At 34.4% G+C, this 24,307-nt stretch overlaps 5 protein-coding genes across 6 annotated transcripts; 3 read left to right on the forward strand and 2 right to left on the reverse strand.

Moving 5' to 3' along the window:
* The first annotated feature begins 4,338 nt into the window (after positions 1-4,338).
* LOC110709772 (F-box protein 7-like) lies at positions 4,339-10,161 on the forward strand. 2 transcript variants are annotated; one of them, XM_021888015.1, is made up of 11 exons: positions 4,339-4,565; positions 4,851-4,937; positions 5,243-5,358; positions 6,927-7,043; positions 7,123-7,219; positions 7,921-7,994; positions 8,310-8,363; positions 8,538-8,639; positions 8,757-8,815; positions 9,307-9,514; positions 9,801-10,161. In XM_021888015.1, exons 1-11 carry the CDS (start codon positions 4,553-4,555, stop codon positions 9,858-9,860), a joined length of 987 nt encoding a protein of 328 aa, XP_021743707.1. In that variant the 5' UTR covers positions 4,339-4,552; the 3' UTR covers positions 9,861-10,161. The 2 variants fall into 2 exon arrangements, with proteins under 2 accessions (XP_021743707.1, XP_021743708.1); XM_021888016.1 differs by lacking the exons at positions 4,339-4,565; positions 4,851-4,937 and adding an exon at positions 5,783-5,990 and having other exon boundaries at positions 5,269-5,358.
* On the reverse strand, positions 10,113-11,412 carry LOC110709773 (acetyltransferase At1g77540-like). The gene is made up of 2 exons (XM_021888017.1): positions 10,581-11,412; positions 10,113-10,327 (listed from the first exon to the last, which is right to left on the reverse strand). The coding sequence occupies exons 1-2, from the start codon at positions 10,857-10,859 to the stop codon at positions 10,256-10,258; spliced, it is 351 nt and encodes a 116-aa protein (XP_021743709.1). The 5' UTR covers positions 10,860-11,412; the 3' UTR covers positions 10,113-10,255.
* A 1,316-nt stretch (positions 11,413-12,728) lies between these two features.
* On the forward strand, positions 12,729-16,246 carry LOC110709774 (BTB/POZ domain-containing protein At1g21780-like). The gene is made up of 4 exons (XM_021888018.1): positions 12,729-12,985; positions 13,088-13,233; positions 13,966-14,081; positions 15,329-16,246. Exons 1-4 carry the CDS (start codon positions 12,813-12,815, stop codon positions 15,932-15,934), a joined length of 1,041 nt encoding a protein of 346 aa, XP_021743710.1. The 5' UTR covers positions 12,729-12,812; the 3' UTR covers positions 15,935-16,246.
* A 700-nt stretch (positions 16,247-16,946) lies between these two features.
* LOC110709776 lies at positions 16,947-17,859 on the forward strand. The gene has a single exon (XM_021888021.1). It carries the CDS (start codon positions 17,378-17,380, stop codon positions 17,708-17,710), a length of 333 nt encoding a protein of 110 aa, XP_021743713.1. The 5' UTR covers positions 16,947-17,377; the 3' UTR covers positions 17,711-17,859.
* Positions 17,860-18,097: 238 nt separating this feature from the next.
* On the reverse strand, positions 18,098-23,462 carry LOC110709775 (chlorophyllide a oxygenase, chloroplastic-like). The gene is made up of 9 exons (XM_021888020.1): positions 23,298-23,462; positions 21,904-22,137; positions 21,129-21,233; positions 20,713-20,988; positions 20,468-20,615; positions 20,181-20,365; positions 19,981-20,093; positions 19,049-19,343; positions 18,098-18,774 (listed from the first exon to the last, which is right to left on the reverse strand). Exons 1-9 carry the CDS (start codon positions 23,373-23,375, stop codon positions 18,610-18,612), a joined length of 1,599 nt encoding a protein of 532 aa, XP_021743712.1. The 5' UTR covers positions 23,376-23,462; the 3' UTR covers positions 18,098-18,609.
* Between the last annotated feature and the right edge of the window lie 845 nt (positions 23,463-24,307).

The following is a 24,307-nucleotide window of genomic DNA, read 5'->3' on the forward strand; positions in this document are numbered from 1 at the left end:
TACAAAATTCTCAAAAATATTTAAATTATTTTCATTTACTTCCCTCCAAATCCTTCAGCTGCTGAAACCCGACCCGTTATCCTCACGAATCGGGTTTGGGGGGCAAGTTGTTTGGGGTCCAAAATGCTTATATTTGGGCCCAGTCCACAAATGAAAATAATAGAAACCCAATAGGCAAGGTTCAACCCTCCAATGTATTTGCCAAGTCAGACATAGCAAGGCCCAATCAATGGCAGCCCATTGATTGACCAAGCCCAATTTATCTAATGGTACAAAGGTATAAAAGCTTTCATTTCAATACAATTACATTCATTCACATTTAATGCCTCAAGCAACAAACTCTCTAGCATAGCTTTTCTCTCATCTTCTTGTATCCGTACTGACTTCGGCATCGGAGGGGCCTTCCTTGGCACACCCCCCGAGGCTAGTTTACGTTTGCTTTGCTGTGCAGGAAATCCCTAATTCGGTTATCACTCGAATTGGGCTTCGTCTCCACTCATCCGAAAGGCCAGCCGAAGGCCCATTGTTTTCTGACCGAAACACCTAGTATTTAATCAATATATAGCATCGAAACTCAATAGTACTGAAAATCCATAGTAAATTGCACTTTTTAAGAGAATACCGACAATTGATTGTATCAAACTCAAGTTTCATATGCATTACTACGTTACTATAACACTCTATATGGTAGTTAGGAAAACGTTTAAAGTGTTTGTGGAGTTTAATAATTGAGGTTATTTTTATAGGAAAATTTTTATACGAAAATCCTAGCAAAGATACAAGGAGTCCTCACCTTTCTAAGAAGTTGGAATGAACAAAAGCTAGCAAGATATGATGAACTTGGTGGAGAGATTGTTATATACATCCGGGTGTACCGTACACCATGAGTATTTTGTTCTCATTTTGATGATTGTTTTTCATTTAATCATTAAATGAAAAGCAAACACTAACCTTGGGTTAGTTGAGTGTATAATACACCCGGACGTATATAATAAATTCCAGGTATCATGCAAATCAAACAAGATATAAAATTGGTGCATTATCTCTAGCAATTCAACTACTTAGCAATGAAAGAGAGAAGAAATGACATGAAAATTTAAGACGAATGTGTTGTTTAATAAATTTGGTAAATTGGGCGAATGAATGGCAAGTGCATAATTGTGGAGGTATATATAGTTCGATAAAAAGTCCCAAGTAGTTGGGGATACTTAGTGATGCCATAAGAATCTTACTCATATCTGAGAAGGGTCCTGTTCTTTTGAGCTGCTCTATTCTGCCCTGTCTTGCTCTACTCTGCTCTGCAGTGTGTGGAAGCCCTATCTCGCTCTGCTGAAATCTACTCTGCTCTGCTCTCTGTTAAAATCTGCCCTGCTCTACTAATCCCTGCTGCTCAAAAAAATAGGGCCTAGGATTGGGACCCATTTCTCGTCTTTGGATAACAAACAATCTTGTTATCTTGTTGTATACTTGTATTCAAGGTCTTCATATTTTTTTAGACACCCCCCCTCCAAAAAAAAGAGTATTATTGCACTTTACATTCGAGTGTATATAAAAATGGTGAATAATACTTTAAGCTTACATAGACTAAATTTTTATTATTATAATAAAATGAATAAATGTTATTATGTGATATATCGTTGAATTAGCTACAAGCAATAATGTCTATTTTCAACTAGCAGTTTACTATTGTGTAGGTTTGGAGATTGGACTACTATTAAACAAATAGTCAAATGGTATATGAAGTATCTCCTCAGTTTAGACATAATTAAAATACTATGATACTACACTATTCACATACTGTACTTTAAATATATCAAGCCATAATCCTTGATACACTTTCTTACCTAGCAAATACTAGTCATACAAGCAATAATTCATGCGTAAATAGTGTAAAATCCTTTGTGATAATGCACCAGGCAGTGTCGCATCACCTTCCATAATGAAATTGCTCCAACCTTGAACCAATGTCACTTCTATGGCAGCTAATAAGGTTTTTTCTTCACTTCTAGTAACAAATTCGAGACATCATTGAGCCCTAAATATAACAATAACAATATAATGAGACTAAATTTATCCGAACTGGGTCACATTGGGCCTAATTCAGTAATCAAAGGAAGACTAGGCCTTAGATGTGGGACTCTAGAAGGTCTCTAAAAAATAACTTAAATCTCTGATGGAAGATTAAGGAAGGTTCTTAAACATTGGAAATTCTCGTTAATACATGTATAACGTATAATGTATTTATGCATATAATGTACGTATTATGTTTATAAATGTAGAATGTTTTAACTATAGAGTTGTCTATGATATGGTTGAGCATGTAGCTAGGATTTATGTGGAACCTTGTATACCTAGAAGCTACCTAGAATCCCTTTATAAGGATCGGAAGAAGGAAGCTTCTAGCTTGGAATAAGTGAGTTAGTAGGAGGCTTGCTTATAAATAGCCAAGGAGCAAAGGGTCAATTGTATGAAACATGTAGAGTCGAATTGAATGCAAGAGTTTCTTCTTATAACACTACTAGTCATTTCTCATATACCTTCTTTTTGGGTCACATCGCAAACATATGGTGTTAAACCAATAGTAAATGAAATGCATGCATGCGTACTGTCGAGTATTTTATTAATACATATTAGGTTTATTGTCGTTAAAGGAAAATCTTAATCTTGTTTTGATACATCAAACAATAGTGGTGAAGTGATGCACGATGAATAAGAATTTTTACAAAGAAAAGAGTATTGGTGTTATTTTAATCGATACTGTAAATCTCATTATTTTTTTTTTGACACACTGTAATTCTCATTATTGAAAAACAAGAATTGATTCTAGTGTGTATGAGAAAATTTAATGTCAACCTTGAAAGTTTATAAAATAAGAATAAATGGTTGAAAAAAAAGAGTATCAAACAAATTGAAATATAAAATTTGGCACAAAAATATTTGGTACAAATAACAAAAGTGATTAATGCTTAAAACTTCATTTGAGATGAAAAATAATTTATTTATTTTTGAGATGCAAATGGAATTTCTCATTGCCTTGCTGATTTGGGGAGAGTTCAAAATGATACCAGAGTTTCCCTTTATAACATCTATCATAGCTTTGGGTTTAGTATTACCCTTTTATGCATGTGTGGAAAATGAATCAAAGTACTTCTCCTGCACCCTCACAATCACAAAATATGGCCTATACTAAAGGGAGATTCATCAATCCAATGCTCAATCAAACACTACACGGATCTATTATTGCACACTAAGGTATGTGCTTTGTATTAACATTTTTTATGTTAAATTTTTATTGTAAATATCAATTTAGTTGGTTGGCACATATCATTAACTTTTTTAATGTAAATTCTAAATCATTTTTCAAATATTATTACGTTAAATGCTAAATTTATATATATTTTGATCCTACTAATAAACCTATGTTCAATTTATTCCTAATAATACAAGTAATTGTGCATACCATGCATAAAAATCCTGAATACGCCATTATCTACCTAATGCATGTCGTACAAATGAAGTTTTATGTATTAGGCAAATTTTAATGATACTAATGTTGTATCTGATAGTAAAATTAAAACTTCAATAGCCAAAAGCTATACCAAAAGCTAACAAGCAACCCCGGGGCGTTAGATATATAAGAGATTAAAAAGTGAAAAACTGAAAATTTTAAAGTAAAATTAATATTAATTATACCGTTCGACACCTTATTTTATCATGCATTCATAACTTAATACTATTTTAAGCACTATATTCTATCCATCCAAGAATAACTGACACAGTTAAACTTTACACACATGCCAATTAGCCAATACACTAGTTTGACTTTATTTTTATATAATTAAATATCAATAAAATTCTAAAAATTTATTTTATGAAACTTTATATTAATACGTAGTTACAATATATTTCATAATGAAATATATTTTATGACCAAAAAAAAAAGCCTATAGTAAAAGATAATATATAAATAGTGAAAAAAGTATAACATTTCAGTTATTCTGGGACAGAGGTAGTATTAATTAGTTATCTATAAACGTGAGGCGATCATTAACAAATTTTATATGTGACTGACTAAACTGTGTGACTAGTCATCATAAAGGTTACTTCGTTAGTGTAATAGAGGCTACTTGGTCAGTGTTATAGGGTTACTCGGTCAATGTTATAAAGATTACCCAACCAATGTTATAGAAGTTCCTCGATCAATATTACAAAGGTTAGTTTTATAGAGATTACTTTGTAATTTTATAACCGTGTTCAGCCCATACCCCCCATACATGACTGGCCGCTCCATAGGTGGATTTTGTGACCGGCGGCGTAGGAATGTGCACGAGTAGATTTTACTAGAGGAGCTTAGGAGATTCTGTTATCTACTGGAGTCGTGGTTCTACATTATTGGGCCCCTCTTTCTCTCCTCATCCTCTTACTTTTTTTCCTTCAGTTTTGTCGGGAAATCTTTTCCTTTCTTTCCCGGTTTTATCCCAGAAAACCCCCAAAAATAAGAGAAAAAAAAAAAAATCAAATTCCCAGGTAGTGGGATCAAAAGAACAAAACCATGGCTTCATCTGGTATGAAATTGTTTAATTGTTAGAGTAATTTCTGTTTTCCACCATTCAATTTAATTACAATTTGATTATAAAACAGTCTAATTTTCAATCAATCGAAAAAAAAAAATCTATTCTTATTCTTTTCCTTCTAACTTTCAATGAATTTGGTCAATTTGATTCATTTTCCCATCTGGGTATCTCTTGAAAACCCCAATCACCTCGAAATTTGTGATTTTTTTTTTCGCTAATTACAATTAAATTTGGAAATAGAAATTGCAAAATTAATGGGGATTTTGTGTATTGCAGATTTAAACTCTCCTATTGTGGCAGAATTAGAGGCTGCTTACCATTGGAAGACTGCCCAATTCTTTGTTACTAAAAGACCCTGGCTTGGTATAATTTTCTGCTTCTCTCATTTTACTATTATATTGCTTGAATACCCACATTTTTTGTTTTGGTTTTGATATACTAATTACTGTGTATTAGATTTTGAATTCATGGCAAAATTATGCATTGATTAAGGTTTTTATGTTTAGTTACTGCTTAATATTTCAGATTTTAGCATCTTATAGTTAGCCCCTTGGGTTGTCATTCTTGCTAATATCATTTTAATTTTGTTTTGATCTTTTGACTGTTTTAGCTTCTCATTTTGTTACACTGTCATAGTCTTAGTCGTTTGTTTCAATGTCTTCATATAGATCTGTATGGGGTTAGGGTTAGTCCAGTGGCAGCATTTGGAAGTGTTAGTAACACAGCTTCTTCTCTTGATCCTGCACTTATTCACCGCGTTCTTCCTGATGAGTTGCTTCATGAGGTAATGAGTCCTAGATGTAATTCACTAGTCTGTGATGTGTTCTTGTTTGAATCTGTGTTGATTTCGTTTCGTTTTCAAAATTTATACCTGTACAATATATATCATAAATCATGAAAATATAGTTTTTTATATCACCTATTGATCAAAATGTGTCATGCTATGTTTATATTTGCATCATGCTTGAGGTTGTATCTGATATGGCAAGTGGCCATAGGCGATTCATGTCAAATTAGCAAATCTTCATTGCTAGGTCTTGGTTGAGTTTCGAAGAATAACATTAACATTATAACACGTGGATGTTGAGAATGTCTAGCTACGTTGATTCCAATTGCTAGTGAGAATAAAGCGCCATAATTTAGTTCTCTAGTCAGGGAGTTTCTGCTTTTCAACTTCTGACAATACTAGTTTCTTTGTATGTTTATAGAAGAAGCTACACTGGTTCAGCCATTCAGTTTATGGAATCTTTAAATTTTTAGTCATGGGGTATGCTTAAAGAAGCTTTTGTTGAGCCACATATATGCTGTGCACATGTTAGTTGTTCCACATTGGAGAAAAGGAGAAAAAATAACACCATACAAGCTTGGGGAGTACTTGTAGCCAATTGGTCGTGGGATGAAATTTCACTTGGGCTTGTAAGTATGTAATCTTTCTCTGTCATGGTTTTGTCCTGGGCGCCTGGTCTCATTTCTTTGTTAAATCAAAGTTGTGTGTCAAAATTACCTTTTAGTGGCTTGGTGGGTAGCTTGATTGGCTAAGGTGAAGATATTAATTCTTACAAGTATATACATGATCTATTCTGATCTCTTCCTTGTGTTTACTTCATGTGCTGTCTGAAAATCAAGACTTTGTTTCTAATTCAACTGAAAATATTCTCTGTAATTGTATGTGGAAGTTTTGAAATCAACACATTTGTTATTGAGTCAGCCAACATATTCAAACCTTTATTCCGTCATAATATTTCTGAAATGTTGAGCATCAGTATACAGTATTACATTTCCAGGACTTTCTGGAATAGGTTTGCATCAGGATATGTGGTATCTTGCATTTGATGGGGGTAACGAAACTACTATAAAAAGAATGAGAATGATGCATAAACAATCATCATATATGGAAAGCCTCAAAAGTAAAATTCATATAGTAACATAGAAACAACATACTTAGCTGTTCTCTAATCCTATAAATTGATTTTCAACTCCATTACTTGCATAAGTATTAACCATTTGTCACAAACTAACAATAATAAAAATGAAAATCAGAAGATATTTTCATTTATTATCCTATGCTATAAATTGATTTTCAGCTTTACCACCCCCTTCCCACACCCCCCCCCCCAAATAAAAAAAAAAGAAAATCAAATAAAATAAATAAGGGCCTTTGGTTTTCTGTTTCTGGTTTTTTGTTCTTGAAAGTCATATGATAAATTTCATATAAAATAATAAAAATAGTCTAACTTATTAGAATTATCGTGATTTTGAAAATTAAAGTGGTTTCCGGGTTTAAATTTTTAGTTTTCAAACGAATATGTACGAGCCCTAAATAAATGACTTTTTTTTTTTTTTTGGGTGCAGATCTTTGCAAGATTGCCTTCTTATCATTTGGGAAGAGCTGCTTGCGTTTGCCGCAAATGGAGATATGCCATACGCAACCCTATTTTTTGGCGCATCGCATGCTTGAAAGCATGGCAGGTTTAGTTCCTCAGTAACTTCTGTATTACTCATATTCTAAATTTCTCATACTGTCTAAAAAATCTTTTTCTTGCTGAAGCTTTCTGGAGTGGTGTACAATTACCAGATTTTGCATTCAAAATATGACGGCTCATGGAGAAAAATGTGGCTCTCGAGACCGAGAGTGCGAACTGATGGTAAGTCTCATGTACTTAGAGGTAGCTAGGAAGAACCATATTAAAGCTACCAATAGTAGCTAAGATTAACTAAGAGTGATTGTTTTGGTTAGTGATGGAGTCGAGTAATCTCCTAAGAGCAGCTTATGTGAGTAAAGTGTGATTATCTCTTGGCTCTTGCTGTTGTAAAGTTAGCTAATTGTTCATCTACTGATTGTGTAACCAAGTTTCAAGGTTCATCTTATTGAGGGATGGGACAAATTTTGATGCACAAATATGCTTTATGGATAAATCTATGTTACTACTCAAATTGGACACTAGTGTCCAACTTGGCTATTTTGTGAAATATTTTCATGTTTTTAGCCTATGAAGTGTTTAATTGTCCATACCTATGTTGGAATGTCGAGTATTTGACTTGGCTATAAGTACGTGAAATAAAGGATTTCACAAAATTCTGGTTGGCTTTTTTGAAAATTGCAAATTGTTCATTGTGCTCATCTCAATTAGTTAGTACTGTGAAAGAGTGCTGACTAGTAATGCACTAAAGTTTGTCTGGTTTGGCATTTTGTTCTTTGATGGAGCTAGAGATTGTGAAGATTTTGCTGATGAAGATTGTAGTTTCTAATTAGGACAATCCTTTAAATTTTGTGTTTCCGCCTTTTTACAAGTTCAGGAATATAAATTCCATTGAAGACATCAAGGTTTGTTATTGTTGCATGCAGGCATTTATGTGAGCAGGAATACTTATATACGTGCTGGAATCGCTGAATGGAGGGTTTCAAATCCAGTACACTTGGTAGGCTGCTTCTCCTCGTGCTACTGCTAAGTCCTTTTAAGTTTTTCAATTATTAGAGCAGACCAGGAAAATGCCTGTTCCCCTCTCTGCTTTATGCTCAAACAACTTCATATCTGGAAATATAGGGATATACATGCATCATTTGTCTCTTTTCAGAAGAGCAAGGATGTTTACTTCATATCTTAAAGCACTTCTTGTCCTCCCTCCCTCTCATGTAATAACTGATAATAATGAAACTTGGTTTTCTCACAGCAATATTTATTGAGCTAAATTGTTTGATCATGTTTTTTGTCTAACTTAAATTCTCCTGTTCAGGTATGCTATTACCGATACATCAAGTTTTACCCCTCTGGAAGATTTTTGTACAAGGTTTGATTAACCAGTTTTTTTTTTTTCTTTTTTCTTTTTTTTTTTTTTTTGACGAGAAGGTTTGATTAACCAGTTGACAAGTTCTTTTAGCATAAACAATTTTTTAATTTTTATTATATTGTGTTTGTATCTTTTATACGATTGCTTACTTTTCCTTGTTATTTTAATGGCCAGAATTCATCTCAAAAACTTAAAGATGTTGCTAAGATTATGAACTTTCGAGCATCTAAAGCAGAGTGTATTTATCGTGGACAATACACATTGTCCGATGACAAGGTTAAAACTTTTCTGTTTCTTACTTTCTTGTAGTGACAGGGAATTTTGGGCTGGGTATGAAAACAATTGATTGCTCAGTATGTTCCTTAATCTAAAGGATGTTGTCATTGTTTCCAGGTTGAAGCTGCGCTTCTGTACCCGGGGTTGAGGCCTACTGTTTTGAGGATACGCTTAAGGTATGTGACATGACTTGATAGATTGTCTCTACTTTTAAACATTCGAATTGTACCTTTGAACTTGTAAATTTGGAATTATATACTGTATTAGTTTTGGGCTTGAGCTTACTGTCCAGTGACAAGTTTTGTGTTTGTGCCTTTGTGGTCTTGGAAAGAACACACTTTAGAGCTCAACTCATTCTTAGATGTTTCTCATTGGAAAAGAACATACTTGTACCTCAGATTACCCTCTCTCACTCAACTTCTTTCCCAAAATTTTTTTGGTGTCCCTTTTGTTCTTCTATTGATTTTGCTACCGTGTAAATAGCAATGTCCTTGGTGTCCTCCATATGTCTTGCATAAAGTAAATTGTTGGAGGCTTGGGTTGCATAGCAGTGACGTGTTATGTGTATCACAGTGCTTGTTTATATCGATGTGACTTTTTTTTTAGGGAGCAACCTGAAAGGGCTTCCTTTGGATAAAGCAATGACTTGTACTTCGTATTTTTTCAGGCTGAGAGGGACAACAGCTGGAGCTAATAACAGAATGGATTTGGTCTCCCTCGTCACCAGTGGTGTTAACGATAATGAGGCAAACCATGAGGAAGACATGCTTGATGTAGTCGAAGGATGGCAGGATGATGAGACACACAATCCTGATGTGCCTGCAGTCTCACACAGCAGGGGCTTAACTCCTTTTGTCTTTGTTCCTTTTGAGGAGGTATATTGATTTCTCTTTTTATTCTTAGGATCGAGTTAAGTGTAAGAAACTCCCGTTCATGAATACAACCACTCAAGTCACTAGTCATACTTAGAAATTCATTCTTTGGCAGCAAAAAGAGCACTTGAAAATCCTCAGGGGCATTGCTGAATTGTAAAATGCACAAATTAATATAGTGGCATTCTTTTGTTTTCTTTTTCTCTGCTCATTTCAAAGCCAATATCTTTTTCTTAACAAAATTTACTGCCCTGTTTGTGAGTTAATTTGTTATCAACGTGTTGTGTAGGTGGAAACATCAGTTGTGAATCTTCCAGTGGATAAGATGGATTTCTTTGTACCCGACTAATACCCTATTGGAAGACGCTTGTTGTATGATCAATGTATGGCACAATAAGTTCCGGCCTCTGGTTTCCACCACTCGTGTTGTAAATATGTACTGTTATAGTTTTAAACTTTTATGTTCCGCTTTAGGTTTAAACAAAAGTTAAACATCTTGTTGATTCGCACCCAGCAGGGCCAGCACTGACATCGTCTTATGGAATGTTAAGCGACTGTTGTGTACTACTACTACTTATGTATAATGTATACTGCAAGGAGATTAAGGAAACCAGCGAATATTAATAATAATAATGTGTTTTCAATTACAAGATCCTTTTTGAGCATGATACATTTCATTCACTGAATGTAATAACTGAAATAGCATCACAGAGCTTGTATTCGAGTAGAAGAGGTTGCTGGAGTTCACATACTAGATTTAACATCTCCTTTGTACACTAACGCGTTCCATGATGGATTCCTCGGAAGAAATGTGTCCTATGACAATCAAAACATATACCAATCTGTTAGCAGTTTACAAATTACAGGCACCTATTCGTCTAACAAACAAAAATGTCACAAGAAGTAGTCCCCTTCAAACCTTCACATGTGATCGAGCAACCACTTAACTAACTTTTATCATTCCACGTAAACCATCTAGAGTAACTAACAAGTCTTTCAAACGTAAATTGTTACATACTTCGTACTTAACAATGATAACGACAACGATGATATAATCGTAAATACTTACAGATACATAGGAGCAGGAGGGGATGACGGGCAAGGAATGCGACTGAGCGTGATTGAAGGCGGCAACGCAGAGGTGAGATGCCAAACCAAGGCCTCGTTTGAAAGGAGGAACATAGGTGTGAAGGATATTCATGATTTGGGAATTATTTCCATGGATGTTTTTAAGATGGTATTCTAAATAAGCTTTCTTGTCTTCTGTTTCGAATCTTTGTTGATTTTCATTCCATATGATTTTGGGTATTTCTGTTGCTCCTTTAATTTTTCCTTTGTCATTCGCCATTTCTCGTTCTTCTCTCCAATTGGAAGCTCCCACAAAAAATTCAACTTTTGATTTGGGGAAGTTGGGATTTTGATTTTGATTTGGGGAAGGATAAGGTGCTTGAGTTTTTTCGGTGTAAGCGTACAACGCGCACTAATAATGCAAATTTCTCTTTTTTTTTGTAAAAAAAAAAATTACTAAAAATAATTCCAACTTTTACTCATTCGCTTAAATAATCTAAACTTTAGGGTAATTCGCTCAAATAATCCCAAGTGATCAATAATCTGTTTAAAAGGTAATTTTTTTAATTTTAGTAACTTGTGTCACTACGTGATTGGTTGAAAATTAAAAAAAATAAAAAATAAAATAAAAGCCCCAACCCACGACAACCCCCACCACCAGTCCAACACCTTGGATTTCCGACAGCCTTCTCCCACCCCCAACCCAGGTACCCCACCCACCCCAAAACGTCGCGCCCAGCCTCCCTTCCTTCGCGCCGATTCTGCCCTCCCCTACCCATAAATTCCCTAAACTTGAAACCCCAAAACAATCATTTTCAACAACCCAAAATCCGCAAAAAAAAAAAAAAAATTGGCCCTCCCCCACCCTTGAAACCTTAGAGATAGGTTTCGAGGGTGGGGAGGGCCGTTTAAGGGGTTTTGCGGTGGGGCTGTGCTTGACGATGGTTGGGGGTAGGGGTGTTCATATCCGGGTACCCGGATATTCGGGTATCCGGATCTTCGGGTAATTGATAAGTCGGCCCGTGTCCCGTCTCGGATAATTCATGTGGTGGGGCTGGGCTTTTTTAATGGTTTCGGGTTGGGTTTTTGTTCAATTTTTTAAGTTTATTTTTATTTTTTATTTGTCAATCATTCATGTGGTAACACGTGTCGCCTTAACCTGCTATAATAGGCTGGTGACCGATTGGGACCATTTTGAGCAAATGACCCCCAAATTTTTAATTATTTAAAAATAATCCAAAGTTGAGATTATCTTTTAGCGAACGAGTAAAAGTTGAGATTATCTTTATTAATTTTTCCTATTTATTTTTAGGCAAAATTGGCCTCAACTATGCTTTGGGTACAGTGAATAACACAACATTTGACTAATACTCCCTCCGTTTTCTTAAGTACCCCATTGAGACTTTTTTGCATTTTTTACTTAACTTACCTTGACTAATGTTTATGAATCATACACAAAATATATTACCCTAGTTTCATTTTCGATTGTAACCCCATATCACTTTGTGAACCAAGCGCCCCTAAGAGGTTTGTCCACAAACTATAAAAAAGTAAAGCAAACCTCTATATGAATCGACTATTGCTACCAACCTTACTAGCCATGATAACAAAATTTTAAAAGATGGTGCATTGCCAATTATAGGCATTTGTAAACCCGTGTTTTTTAATTTAAATTTGTGTGGGATTATCATTTTTAGGCACCTTTTGATTTGTATTAGCTAACCAAAGTCTTATTTTTGGGGGAAATAAAGAGTGTGGATTAAAGAAGTGCTAGAGAAATATATCTCTTTAAAAAATGATTTTATCCGTGTTATTAAATATATTATTATGATTAAATAAAAACTTTTTAAAAGATATAGAGTAACAAGACATTATAAATTTATGATAAGTACTTATTGTAACAAATTAACAATAGTATTAATGATGCTTTTTTAAATGAAAGTTGATGGTAATTATTTTTACTAATTATGTCTATATTAGCTGAATATATAAAAAAGAAAAAAAAAACATCAAACATCCTTGATGTACCTATCAAATTATCAATCAATTCAGACAAAATTAACCCCACTTGAGTCATGGTTTAATAATATACAATGTATTTTACAAGTACAACTATATAAAAACAAATTGTGTAAAGTCCAATAAAAATTAAACAAGCAACAAAGTGTTCAACTTTATTGGATGATTTTAGTCCTTCCAATTATAGAAACTGAAAAATTTAACAAAACGCCAAATGTATGAAAGTGTTCTGAGTCTCTCTCCTCAGCAACAGTCATCAGAAAATCAGAAAAAAATGGGGGATACCAAAGTAGAGACTATCTCTAGACTAGCACAGTGGAAAATCGACAATTTTGGCCCTTGTTCTTACAAAAAATCTGACCCTTTTAAATTGGGTCTTTGGAATTGGTTTGTTTTCTTTCTTCTTCATCTTTGATTACTTTTTACCCAGAAAAAATTATGAAAAAAGTGCAGTTTTTTTTTAATTTGTAATATTGTTGTAAATTTCAGGCATTTAGCAATTGAAAAGAATCGATATTTATATGTAAGATTGTTTCCAGAACCTTCTCGGGTGTCGAAGGATCAGCCGCCACTTGCTCGTTTCATTCTTAGAGTATCTAATCTTGGTCTTAGTCGAAGACCCTATATTTCTCCTAGTATGTTTTTTTACTTTCCTTTCGATTTTTGATTTGTTTGTTTAAAATTTGAAGTGGGGTTTTGTGTTTCTTGTGAAATTTGAATACTTTTCTGATGATGAATTGTAATTGTTTTGTGAAGGGTATTTTACGTTGTTTGGTATATTGGATTGTATATTGTTGTTGTGATTGAAGTGAGGATTGTTGAATTGGTAGGCTTCATGATTAGTTCCGTGTTCGTTTTATGCAATTGTGGAATTTGTTGTTGTTAGTTTGTTTGATTGGATGGAGAATTGGTGAGGTTTTTTCGGTTAAGTTTGTTGATTTTGAGAAAAAGAGTCAATCTCTTTTCGGCATTAAGTATCAGCGTTCAGGCTCTTTTGTTTTTGGGTAATATAAATGAAGTATTACGTACCAATTATGCCTGTGTTAATTCTTAATGTGTGAAAAGTTGATTAAGTGACGATTTGAATCTGAGGAAGTAATAGATATTTTTTTAAGGCTGTCAATTGCTCATTGCAACTAGTCTTTGTGATTTATCCACTATCCATGAGCTCTCTTCTCTCAGCTTGAAAATCAGATAAATACGGAGTAGTAATTCTTGTTTTTGATACAACTAATTTCTGAAAGAGTATCTGGTGTTCGGTTCTTAGTTTCTATATTTAGTATTACAAATTCAATACTTATGTGCTTGCCTTACCCGAGATTGATAGCAAGTAAATGTTCTTAACATCATTTGTTGCTTCTTTGCAGTTCATGAACGACTTCTTCGTAACAGTGATGATTTTGTGTGGCCTGTGGACACTACATTCTATGGTCGGTTTATTATTGATGTGGAATTCCTGGACTTGAAGATCTGCCCATCAACTGTGAGTCTCAGAATTATTTTCTTTTAAAGTTTTAGTGGCAGGTGCTTGTGTTTGCCTGCTGTTAATGACAAATACTTTGACCCTCTTTAGTCTGTAGACTGTGAATTGGAGAACATCTGGTAGGGGTTTTTTTCATGAAAATCCCATATCTTCTTTATGCTAACACGTCGATTTAAACTCTGTGCCCTTTAGTGAAAATTTAATAAATCTATTTCTTTCCAATGCCTACCATTGAGACTGACCGCATAATTTAATGACTGGTAGCTAATAGCCATTGTGATTTTCTTTCTTGTCTCTTGACCAGAAATACAATCACATGTGCCATGTTTGAATATAGCTTGTAGCACCATTTGGTTTCTCTTGTAAATACTCGCTTTGGGCTAAACCTCACTTCTAGAGTCTCAGAGATTTTCAACCCTGTTCAGTTATTTTCATCCCCTTTTTTTTTTTTTGGGAATAGTAAAAAAATTCATTAATAAAAAGTCATACGACATCTACAAAAGAGATTCGACTTCAACAAAGACATAAGAGATTTTCAACCCTGTTTAGTTATTTTCATCCCTGTTTAGGTAATCATTTTACCAATAAAAGTATGTGTACTACTGCTCCAACAATGTCAAGGTTGTAAACATTTCATAATTGCTAAGTGAAATTCCAGTAAAGACCATTTGGAGTTACAAAATTATTCTACAAATTGGTTAAAGGTAGCATCTATATTGTGACGAATTCAGTCGGCGACTTTTTAAATGAACAGTTGAGTCCATTTATATGACGTTTTTTTTCTTCTCATATGATTGGAGTGTAGTACGGGATCATTCATATGATCTTTCATCTTTGCCTTTTCAAGAACCATACAGAAGAGTGCATAATCTAAATTGCATCACAATCTGTGTTTCTACATGGTTACTTCTTGGTCTCAGGTTGTTGACTAGTAGAATGTGGCATCATCTTTTCAGCTTATGCTGCTTAAACATGTGTTAAGAAAAGATTAAAAATTTGAAACAAATATGATTGTTAATGTCGAAAAGTGATTGGACTTAGTTGTCACTCAGTAGTAATGAAATAACTCAGACTTGATTATGAATTTAGTGTGTTTGAAGTCTCCACAACATATACATGAAGGACCCTTTTCGATGTTCATAAGGTTGTATCACTGCCTGTATGTCAAGATTTCTGGTTTATTTTATTTTGTTCAAAGAACCCTCGTTTTATGATTTTCTCCTATTAAACCTTTTCTCACTTCATAGGGTGGTCAAGCGGTTTCAATATGGCCAACTCAAGGAAACATGCAATCTTTGGCCTCTCAAAGTGCCCTCCAAACAATCTCTCGCATGCTTTATGAGGAAATCTGTACCGATGTTACTATCACTACTGTGGACGGAACCCTGAAGGCTCACAAAGCAATGCTTTCAGCAAGCTCTCCCGTGTTTCAAAGTATGTTCCTTCATGATCTGAAAGAAAAAGAATCTTCGACCATTGCAATAGACGACATGTCCTGGGAATCTTGCAGGGCCCTCCTCAGCTATATATATGGAACAATGAATCCTGAGGATTTCTGGAAGCACAGGCTCGGTCTTCTGGCAGCTGCAAACAAGTACGATATGACAAATCTTAAAGATGCGTGTGAAGAAAGCCTCTTGGAGGACATCAACTCGGGGAATGTCCTAGAGAGGCTGCAGGAGGCCTGGCTTTACAAGCTTGATAAACTTAAGAAAGGGTGCTTAACATACTTGTTTGATTTTGGAAAGATATACGATATTAAGGATGATTTAAGCAACTTTTTTCAAAATGCTGATAGGGAATTACTGACTGAGATGTTTCAAGAGATTCTTACAGCATGGAAGCCAGCTTAACTACCCTTGAAGCTTGTCATAGGTAACATGTAAATATCGACAAGCTTCTAATCTCTCGTGTCTTAACCTATTTTATGCCTTTTCTTTGTTCCTCCCCTGCGTTGTTCTTTGCTTCGTATGTGGGTTGGGATTGTTGGAAATGGATATTGTGAGTGTATTGTGATACAACATAAGATTTTGTGCCGTGTTTATGTAATGATTTAATGGAGTTTACTGCTAATAGTAGTTAACTAGAGTTATCGTCTGATAAGCATAAACTTCAGAAAGTATTTTCTGTTTGTTACTCTGCACATCTGAAAGTTTTTTATGTTACTTCGTATAATCGTATTATATAATTCTGAAGTTTTTTTATATGATTGTGAAGTTTTCATCTTTAGTGCACGAGGTTGAAATTCTTGTTGATCACAATGATCAGCCTGGGTAGCATTGTATGGCATGGATGCATAAAGTTTTGGCTTTTGAGTGAACAAAATCTGATTCAACTGACCATTATTTGATATTTTGATGCTTGCTGATCTTAATCAAAGAAAGTGTTAAATTCATATCATGGTCAATATGCAGACTATGGAGCCAGTGTTACTGCTTGTTGATCTTAACCAAGGTTGATAAACAGGCAGAGTACCATGTTATGTTGTTCAAACCTTTTGTTAACGAGGTTTGAGCTTGATTTAATTAAGATAATGATATGTATAGTCCTCAAGACTACATATAAGAAAGTTTTATGTGTTAAAATTATTACTTAATCAAACATTAATTACAATGGCCGTCACATGTGATTTTTGTTATGCAATCCAACATATTCCTTGAAATTGTAGGCCCTATTTTCTTCACTTTTAAGAGTTTCGACGGTTAATATTTATTAGAATAATTTAAGTTCAATTAAGTTAAGCAAAAACAAGTTTAAAATCAAATGAGATCCGAATTAAAAAAGTTTCGATCATACTTTTTTTTTGTCACAACCACAAAGTTTCAATCATGCTTTATCAATTTTATGTGTCCTTTTTTATCGTTAAGTGTCTATAATCAAGTAAAGAAAAAATATTAATACATTAATATATCATATAGTAAAAATAAGATGAATTAAACATAAATTTAATCAGTAAAAAAATTAGGTGAAAATATCATGATTAATACTTGTATGAAGTAAATATTAAGTTTTAATCTTTCATAAAAGAAAATAAAAAAAAAAAAAAGTTTAAATCAGTATTGTAAAGGTAAATTCCAGTTTCTACAACATCTACTCTTTCTCCACGAAGTTCTAGCCGATTTCAGAACCTTCCATAAACTTCTTGAATAAGAACCCAAAACGAATCTACCTTCCTCTTCCTAAACTTTCCAGAAAATTAAATCTTTCAAATTAATAACCCCAGAAATCTTACAAAACCTCAGAAATCCTACAAATCAAACCACTAAATAAGGCCAAAAAAAAAAAAAAAAAAAAAAATGTTCTTCTTTTTCGTGGGAGGAGTAGAACAGCAGGTTGGGCAAGTCCTCAAGTCCGGAATCAGCAAGTGCATTAACTGCGGTTCCAAAGCTGATCTTGTTCAATACGACAACGTTTTGAAGGTGTTCTTTGTACCTGTTTGGAAATGGCCTGGTAAAAAACCTCTGCTTCATTGTAACACTTGTAATCTGTTTTTTCCTGAGTCTCTCTCTCTTCCTTCTACTACGACGTCGTTTCCACCGCCCACTATCGATGTTTCAAGGTGTCAATCTTGTGATCGTGTTGTTGAAGCTCATTATCGCTTTTGCCCCTTTTGTGGTGTTTCTTTGTAAATGACTTTTTGTGTTCTTGTTTGAGTTTTTGATTAATTAGCTACTAATTTTAGTACTTGTATTTTTAATAAAAGGTTAATCTTAGTTTGTTTTGTTATTGTTGTTTGCTACTAATCATAGCAATTTGATATCGCTAGCACTTGCTTGGACTTCCTTTGAAAATGATTGTTACGCGTAACAGTTGTTACTTGTTAGTACTTCATTCGGAAATAGTCGTTACATTGCTTGAAGATACAACAGTAGCTAATTCGATAATATGATAAGATGATTATTTGGAATAGAGGGAGTACTTGATATTATGTCGTATTGATAAGATGATGACCACTTTATAACATCGGGGTGAAGCGTTGGGGTTACACTTGTATTTTCAATATTGAATCATAATAGTTGTACTTGAAAAGATTGCAATTGAAGAATAATGTTTGTCCTCAAAATTTCTTCACAAAAGATGCATTAGAAAGAAGAGATGTTTAATGTACAATCATCTATTCTATAATGGTGAAAATTTACAATCACTCAACTTATAATCGGGTTTCGTATTAGATGCCCTAATGAGGAGTAAAATAGGGGAGGAAAAAAAGAAAAGGAAAAAAAAAAAAAAAGAGGGAGGATTATTGAATTTAGCACTGAAACTGTACACCTGACAAAAAAAATTAAGCAAAAGCATACAGACTAATGGCATGCTATTGACTTTCCCTCACATCATTGACAATTTCCGGTTTCCACAATTTGACGAGCTCAATTGATGCCCCAAAACAAACCTTACCATTGCTGAGAAGTGCAGAAATTATTCGTATGAAGCCTTACGATAAACAATCACATCTCCGATTGCAATTTGCCAAAGGTAGAGTGAAGTCAAGCCGTCAGTATGTTACATTGGGAGTATTCTCGTATGTATTTCATTTGGTAAAGGGAAGACGTTTCTCTCCTCTTTCGACTGCATCTCTCCATTGTCTATATCTGACACCGAGTTTGTCATAGGGTACAGGCCAGTTCCAGATGTTTGCTCCATTTATCATACGTTCTTGTTGTCCGAGCACGAGTCTCAGATCTTCGTTCAAGACCTGCATTAGTCACAGTTTCTTAAGAAGCAATGCTTTGGTTGATTTACCACCCCTTTCAGAAACAAATACTCAGACTTAAGGAATCCTAGATCTGAATTATGCATTTCAGCACGAATAGTTCATGTATAAAGTAAACAAGAGTTTGGTTTGGTGCCTTGCGGAATTCTCAACATGTGAATTTCAAGTGTTTATATGCAAAGCATTTACGGAGATAAATTAACTCAATGGGCACAAATAAAAATCTCTTAACTTTGATTAGAGAAAAAGAGCTAACCTTCTCTGCAAAGTGCCTCCACAAATGTTGCATGAAGGGAACATGCTTTAGAATTGGAGCAAAATCTAGTGACATTCTATAAAGCAGTCTTGTTTTTTGTTTCGATGATGGTAAACAAACGTGAAGTTGGTGGAGATGTGTTGCACATTGCTTAGTACTCTGCCCTTCTAGTTTTCCTGGCTTAGAGATCCCAATTGTAGATAGTACCATACAAGGCGGTCTAAACTCCATATCTATGGGATAAGGGTCCCAGTATCCTTGAAGTCCTGATGCTGGTGTCAAGAATTTCACCAAGCTGTAACAAAAGGTAAGATAATAAGTACTATGTGGTGTGTAATGTCACAACTTACTTTTCCAATAATATACACGTACATGATCAATGACTTAATTCACCAAATTACTTGGATCTATATATACGAGAGTTAAGCTCGGTTAAGGATACAAGAGACTGACAAATGAAAATCCGAATATCCATGGTACGGGGATAGGACACAATCATGAGCATTCAAAGCTCTGCTATTCAGACTCTCATTTTACTTCAAGTATATCAGATCCTTGATACTCTGACATGGTTATGGTGATTTACACTTCATTATAGACCCAAGAATGGAAAATTAATAAAACAGCAGAGTTTGAAATAGAGGATGTGTATATTGATGTCTTACACTCGTATACCTGAGTCTGAGTAACATAGTTTCAAAGTCATGCCAGAGACATGGTTTAATGTGTACAAGCAGGTAAGTATTAATGCAAAAGTTAAGGTATCCATAACTCCATACTCTTTTGGGATATCATTGACTGACCCAAGTACCAAGTTTATATGGTTGAATAACCATGATTCATGAATATGATGATTATCTTCATTTACGTCTTTCTCCACAGGTTTAAGAGAAAACATGACATCTTAAGACATGTCTTTAGGAAAAACAAACCTTGGAACACTCCATCCTTTGGCAAATGTGGAAGTATGAGTGAAAGGAGCATGTGCAAGGTCGAGAAGATTATCCAAAAGTAGTCCATGTTCAACTGGAAGTTCCATAACTATCTGCATACTTCAACATGAACACATTACAATATGCCCCAGATGTAATATGTTTCAGTTTTTCACACTACTATTGTAGGAATAGTATACCTCTGCATGAATTACAAATCCTTCAGGAGGTAAAAGTGAAGGAAGGTTGGCGGCAGGAGGGTCACTGCCTGGCCAAATCCAAATCATCCCCTCCTGCTCAAAGCAAGGCAACGACTTTATCCTAACATCCAATAACTTCGTAGATGGCATTTTCTGGCATTTTCCATCTGTTGAGTATTCCCATCCTGGAATACATCCACCATTGCATCAATAAACATAAAATAAGGTTTATCTTTCCCAAGTCTTTACTTTAAAAGGTTCTTTCACCTTTACCTAGGCAATCTTACCATGATAAGGACATTGAATGCGACCCTCATTCACAGAGCCAAGATCAAGAGGGCAAGCTCTATGTGCGCAAGTGTTCTTAACACACCCAGGTTTTCCATCTTTCCCACGGAAAATGACCCAAGGTTCCTCAAAGCATTCCATTGGGATCTGAAATGAAGGAAATCCAAGTCACTATGTATACCTTTCACAAGCATAATTAAGAGAAGACAAAACGCAGTGATTATATAAGCTCTCAATAGCTTACCATAGTGTCTTCCTTCAAGTCTGCAGAAAAGGCAACAGGGTACCAGAAATTCTTCAAGCTAGGATGATAAGATTTGACAGGACCTGATACATCTATATTCTTACGAGGCAGCTTCCTCTTAGTGGTTTCCATGGGTTGTGTGGAGGTATTTGATGAAGCATCTGTCTGATTGGTTTCAGTTGTTGTTCTGTCTTGTAACAACCTATCATTAACCAGTTCCTCCATGTAAGCTAGTTTATCTAAAGCTGCTGAAACCCGTGCTTCAGAAATATGAACCTGTCATTATCAACACATATATGGAAAACAAATAAATGGCAAGTATTAGGGACTCAGAAATTGGTTGCGGCTGTTAAGTCCAGAATTTTTTTAAATGAAAAGTACCTAGTGTCATACAAAGTATGTAACAAACTCTTTACCTGTTTATGAGCCTGTGCAAGCTCTTCTTGTAAACCATCTAGCTCCTTTCTCAATGTGCCAACGGACTTGTATTCACGAGCAAGAGGGTTCAATACCTCCACGACCTAAATTCAAAAGTATCTGGAAGTGAGAAATTCAGACTCAAAATTAACACAGATGAATACAGATTTTAACTCATACATCATTAAAGTGAGTTCATTAGTCAATAATTTTGGGGAAGTAAAGATAATCACAAATAAACAAGCACTACAATTTGAAAAGCCACAAGTGGAATTTTCCTGCAATTGATTGTAATAAGCTATATCTAAAGGCTCCCGATACTTTTCTCAAATTCTAATCTGTCTTATAGTAATAAGTAGCCATTAGTTGCTACCTTCATAATCAAGGTACGATGAGGTACGCAAGCATATTCATGATCCTTTTGATAGACACATGATTTACAAGTATGAAGTATGAAATGTTATGGTGTGGAATTAGGGTGCACGATATAAAGGAGAAAAAAACTGTCAGATTGTTTTTGTTTATAATACTGATTAATCTTTTATCTAATTATTGCATGGGTAAAAAGGTACAATGGTCATGGTAAAATTACACATTATCAGTTCACAATGACAGCCATCTTTTTATCATCTTAAGCAATAGTCAGCAAACTAAATTTCTTCTCAAGTCCTTTTTCTTTCACCCTTCTATTGATGATGAAGATAAAAAAAACATTCTCTTACAAACTTAATTGTAATATATAACTACAGAGCATCATTGCAGGGAATCACGGACCTTTTCATGTAGGAGCATTATTGTAAGAACGTCCTGTCTAGCTCTCCAATCCAAGTATTGGATATCGAATCTTGCCACTTCCAAGGCTTGATTTACATCCAATATTTTTCCTTTATACAATGGGGCTTTTGATCTTGGATCCTCCACATTAAAGAGCGTCCCCCACGTGCTCTTCTTGTCTATGGACCCTCCATCTTCTCCAAAAACAGCAAACACTCCAATACTGCCTTTTACCTGGATTATTTTCCAAGCTATTAGCAAATAGAAAAATTCACATATAACAATTCCAATTCTTTTCCCACATTCTTTTACACTTTACAGTGACTAGAAGTTATCTGTTAATCTACGCTAAAAAATAATAGAACAATAACATTTATAAAGCAAGTGCCAATATTATTTTCTTTAATTTTGACGGTATATCACATAGGACCAACATGGATCCTCTATCCTGTTTGGTGTCTCATTCTATGTCTCATCTCTTCTCGCTTTGTCAAATCACTATAGCTATGACGGAACAATCATCACAAACACAAAATTTCACACCATCTCAATCCATATAGGAATTAAAACCTCATCCTCGCGGAAGTTTAATCTAATATAGCTAGAAAAAGATACTAAGTCACTCTAACCCTAGAGCAATCACTTACAAAATGGCTCTGTCATAGTCTCACACTTTATCAAATACCCTAGTTGTAACCTTAATTACTTCCATCCAATGTCCCATATAGATACCCAATCTTCATCCCCAAATTCGAGCAACATCGATTCTCTTCATAATTGGTAAATTTTAGCCAAGATAGATACACCCTTAATCATAAATATAATAATGGTATTATCAATATTGCCCTCTCTCAAAATGGAGCACCCATTCAAGTGATTCAAATTACATTATAAACTTCTTGAAAACTTGGGTGAGTGTCCTACAAGCAACCATTAAACTATTGCATAGAACAGCTAATTAATTAGCAAATGATCTTCCCAACATTCAAAAAACTTGGGTAAGTCCCCATCACACAAATTTCTAGGCCAAAAACTACAATGTAATCCAAAATTTCACAACTCCATTTAACTAAGTACACTTCTCCATAAGCATTCAGCACATCTATAAGCTAAAGATCATATTTTTAATACATTTAAACAATCAAAGAAAACAACGCAACAAGTTGACAATTCAACATGATCAAATTCCACTATAAAATATAATCAACTAAACAACCCAATACTCTTATTAAACAAAAAAACGACCCGTAATTTTATCATGAATTCTTAAACACTACTAAACATAAATAACACTAATTGACACGTAATTTTGTAACTTAACATCAATACTTAACCCTAAGAGCTTACATATAGCAAACCCGATACCAAAAACTAAAAACTACTACAAAACATACCTTTCTAGGATTAAATTTAGAAGGTCGACTAAGAGAAATAGGAAGAGAAAGAGCAGAAGCAGTAGCAACAGCATTCATGGCGTTTTTTTTATTAAAAAAATAAATAAATTATTGTAAAACAAACCCCCAAAAAAACAAGGGGGAATGAAAGGAAATTTTTGGTAAGAAGTTTGTGTGGGATAAGAGAAGTTGGAATAGAGCGCGCGATCTCAGTTGGCCTACCAATGAATGACATGTGGAATTATGTGTTTCACACGTGGCATTTGTTACATCCACAAGACTTAAGTTTGAAAGAGAGTGTGAGTTTCTATCAATGTAATATGGGTTTTGTAGGGCTTTAATATCTAACTTATCTTGGCCACCTTGGATGAATGGATTCTCTAGATAGATATCTCTCTAATCTCTTTCTTTATTTTTATATTTCTTGTTACATGAGAAAATAATTAAGAGTTGGAGTATGACATTTGAGTTTTGACGGTCCAATTTGTGTTACTGTTAGAAAAATATCATCCTATGTTTTATGGTATGACATTAATTATGCGCCAATTATCATCCGAATTCTTTCATTTGTATTTGGACATGTTTATATTTATATGTACTTGTAGCTCGGCCTAGGTTATGTTATGTTCACGATAAATTCAAGTGAAGGTTAATAAAGTTTTGATTAGATAAATTCATTTCATACAAGGATTGTAAGAAATGCATAAGTTGATTAAGTTCAAATCAGCGAATATCGAGTGAATGAAATAGACTTTTATACTTTTTGTTTAAAGGAAATGCATTAAAAGATTCTTATTATCGGTCAAATAGTGTTTTTCTCTTCATTTTACATATACTACTACTCCATACTGTTCATTTAGCTTTGTAGTCACCGAGTTAAATAAGGTTAATTGATTTTCCTTGAAATTACCAATAATCTAACTTCGAATCAGCCTAATCTTCAGCATGATGAGCTTCTTGTTCTGTTGATGCCTTGATGGTAACAAAGCCAAGGACTATTTTTAGAATAT

The sequence above is a fragment of the Chenopodium quinoa genome, unplaced genomic scaffold (assembly GCF_001683475.1).
Source record: "Chenopodium quinoa cultivar QQ74 unplaced genomic scaffold, ASM168347v1, whole genome shotgun sequence".
Lineage (NCBI taxonomy): Eukaryota > Viridiplantae > Streptophyta > Magnoliopsida > Caryophyllales > Amaranthaceae > Chenopodium > Chenopodium quinoa.

Bases quoted from the DNA above. Each gene is read 5' to 3' on its own strand.
- LOC110709772 (XM_021888015.1), top strand. The intron at 7,220-7,920 runs GTAAGTCTCATG...TGTTGCATGCAG, and splicing joins ACCGAGAGTGCGAACTGATG to GCATTTATGTGAGCAGGAAT. The intron at 8,816-9,306 runs GTATGTGACATG...GTATTTTTTCAG, and splicing joins GTTTTGAGGATACGCTTAAG to GCTGAGAGGGACAACAGCTG.
- LOC110709773 (XM_021888017.1), bottom strand. From the start codon at position 10,859: ATGGCGAATGACAAAGGAAAAATTAAAGGAGCAACAGAAATACCCAAA. The intron at 10,328-10,580 runs GTAAGTATTTAC...TGATTGTCATAG, and splicing joins CCTCCTGCTCCTATGTATCT to GACACATTTCTTCCGAGGAA.
- LOC110709774 (XM_021888018.1), top strand. From the start codon at position 12,813: ATGTATGAAAGTGTTCTGAGTCTCTCTCCTCAGCAACAGTCATCAGAA. The intron at 12,986-13,087 runs GTTTGTTTTCTT...TGTAAATTTCAG, and splicing joins AAATTGGGTCTTTGGAATTG to GCATTTAGCAATTGAAAAGA. The intron at 14,082-15,328 runs GTGAGTCTCAGA...CTCACTTCATAG, and splicing joins TGAAGATCTGCCCATCAACT to GGTGGTCAAGCGGTTTCAAT.
- LOC110709776 (XM_021888021.1), top strand. From the start codon at position 17,378: ATGTTCTTCTTTTTCGTGGGAGGAGTAGAACAGCAGGTTGGGCAAGTC.
- LOC110709775 (XM_021888020.1), bottom strand. From the start codon at position 23,375: ATGAATGCTGTTGCTACTGCTTCTGCTCTTTCTCTTCCTATTTCTCTT. The intron at 20,094-20,180 runs GTATACTATTCC...TGAAGTATGCAG, and splicing joins GATTTGTAATTCATGCAGAG to ATAGTTATGGAACTTCCAGT. The intron at 19,344-19,980 runs GTTTGTTTTTCC...CTTTTGTTACAG, and splicing joins AAAGGATGGAGTGTTCCAAG to CTTGGTGAAATTCTTGACAC.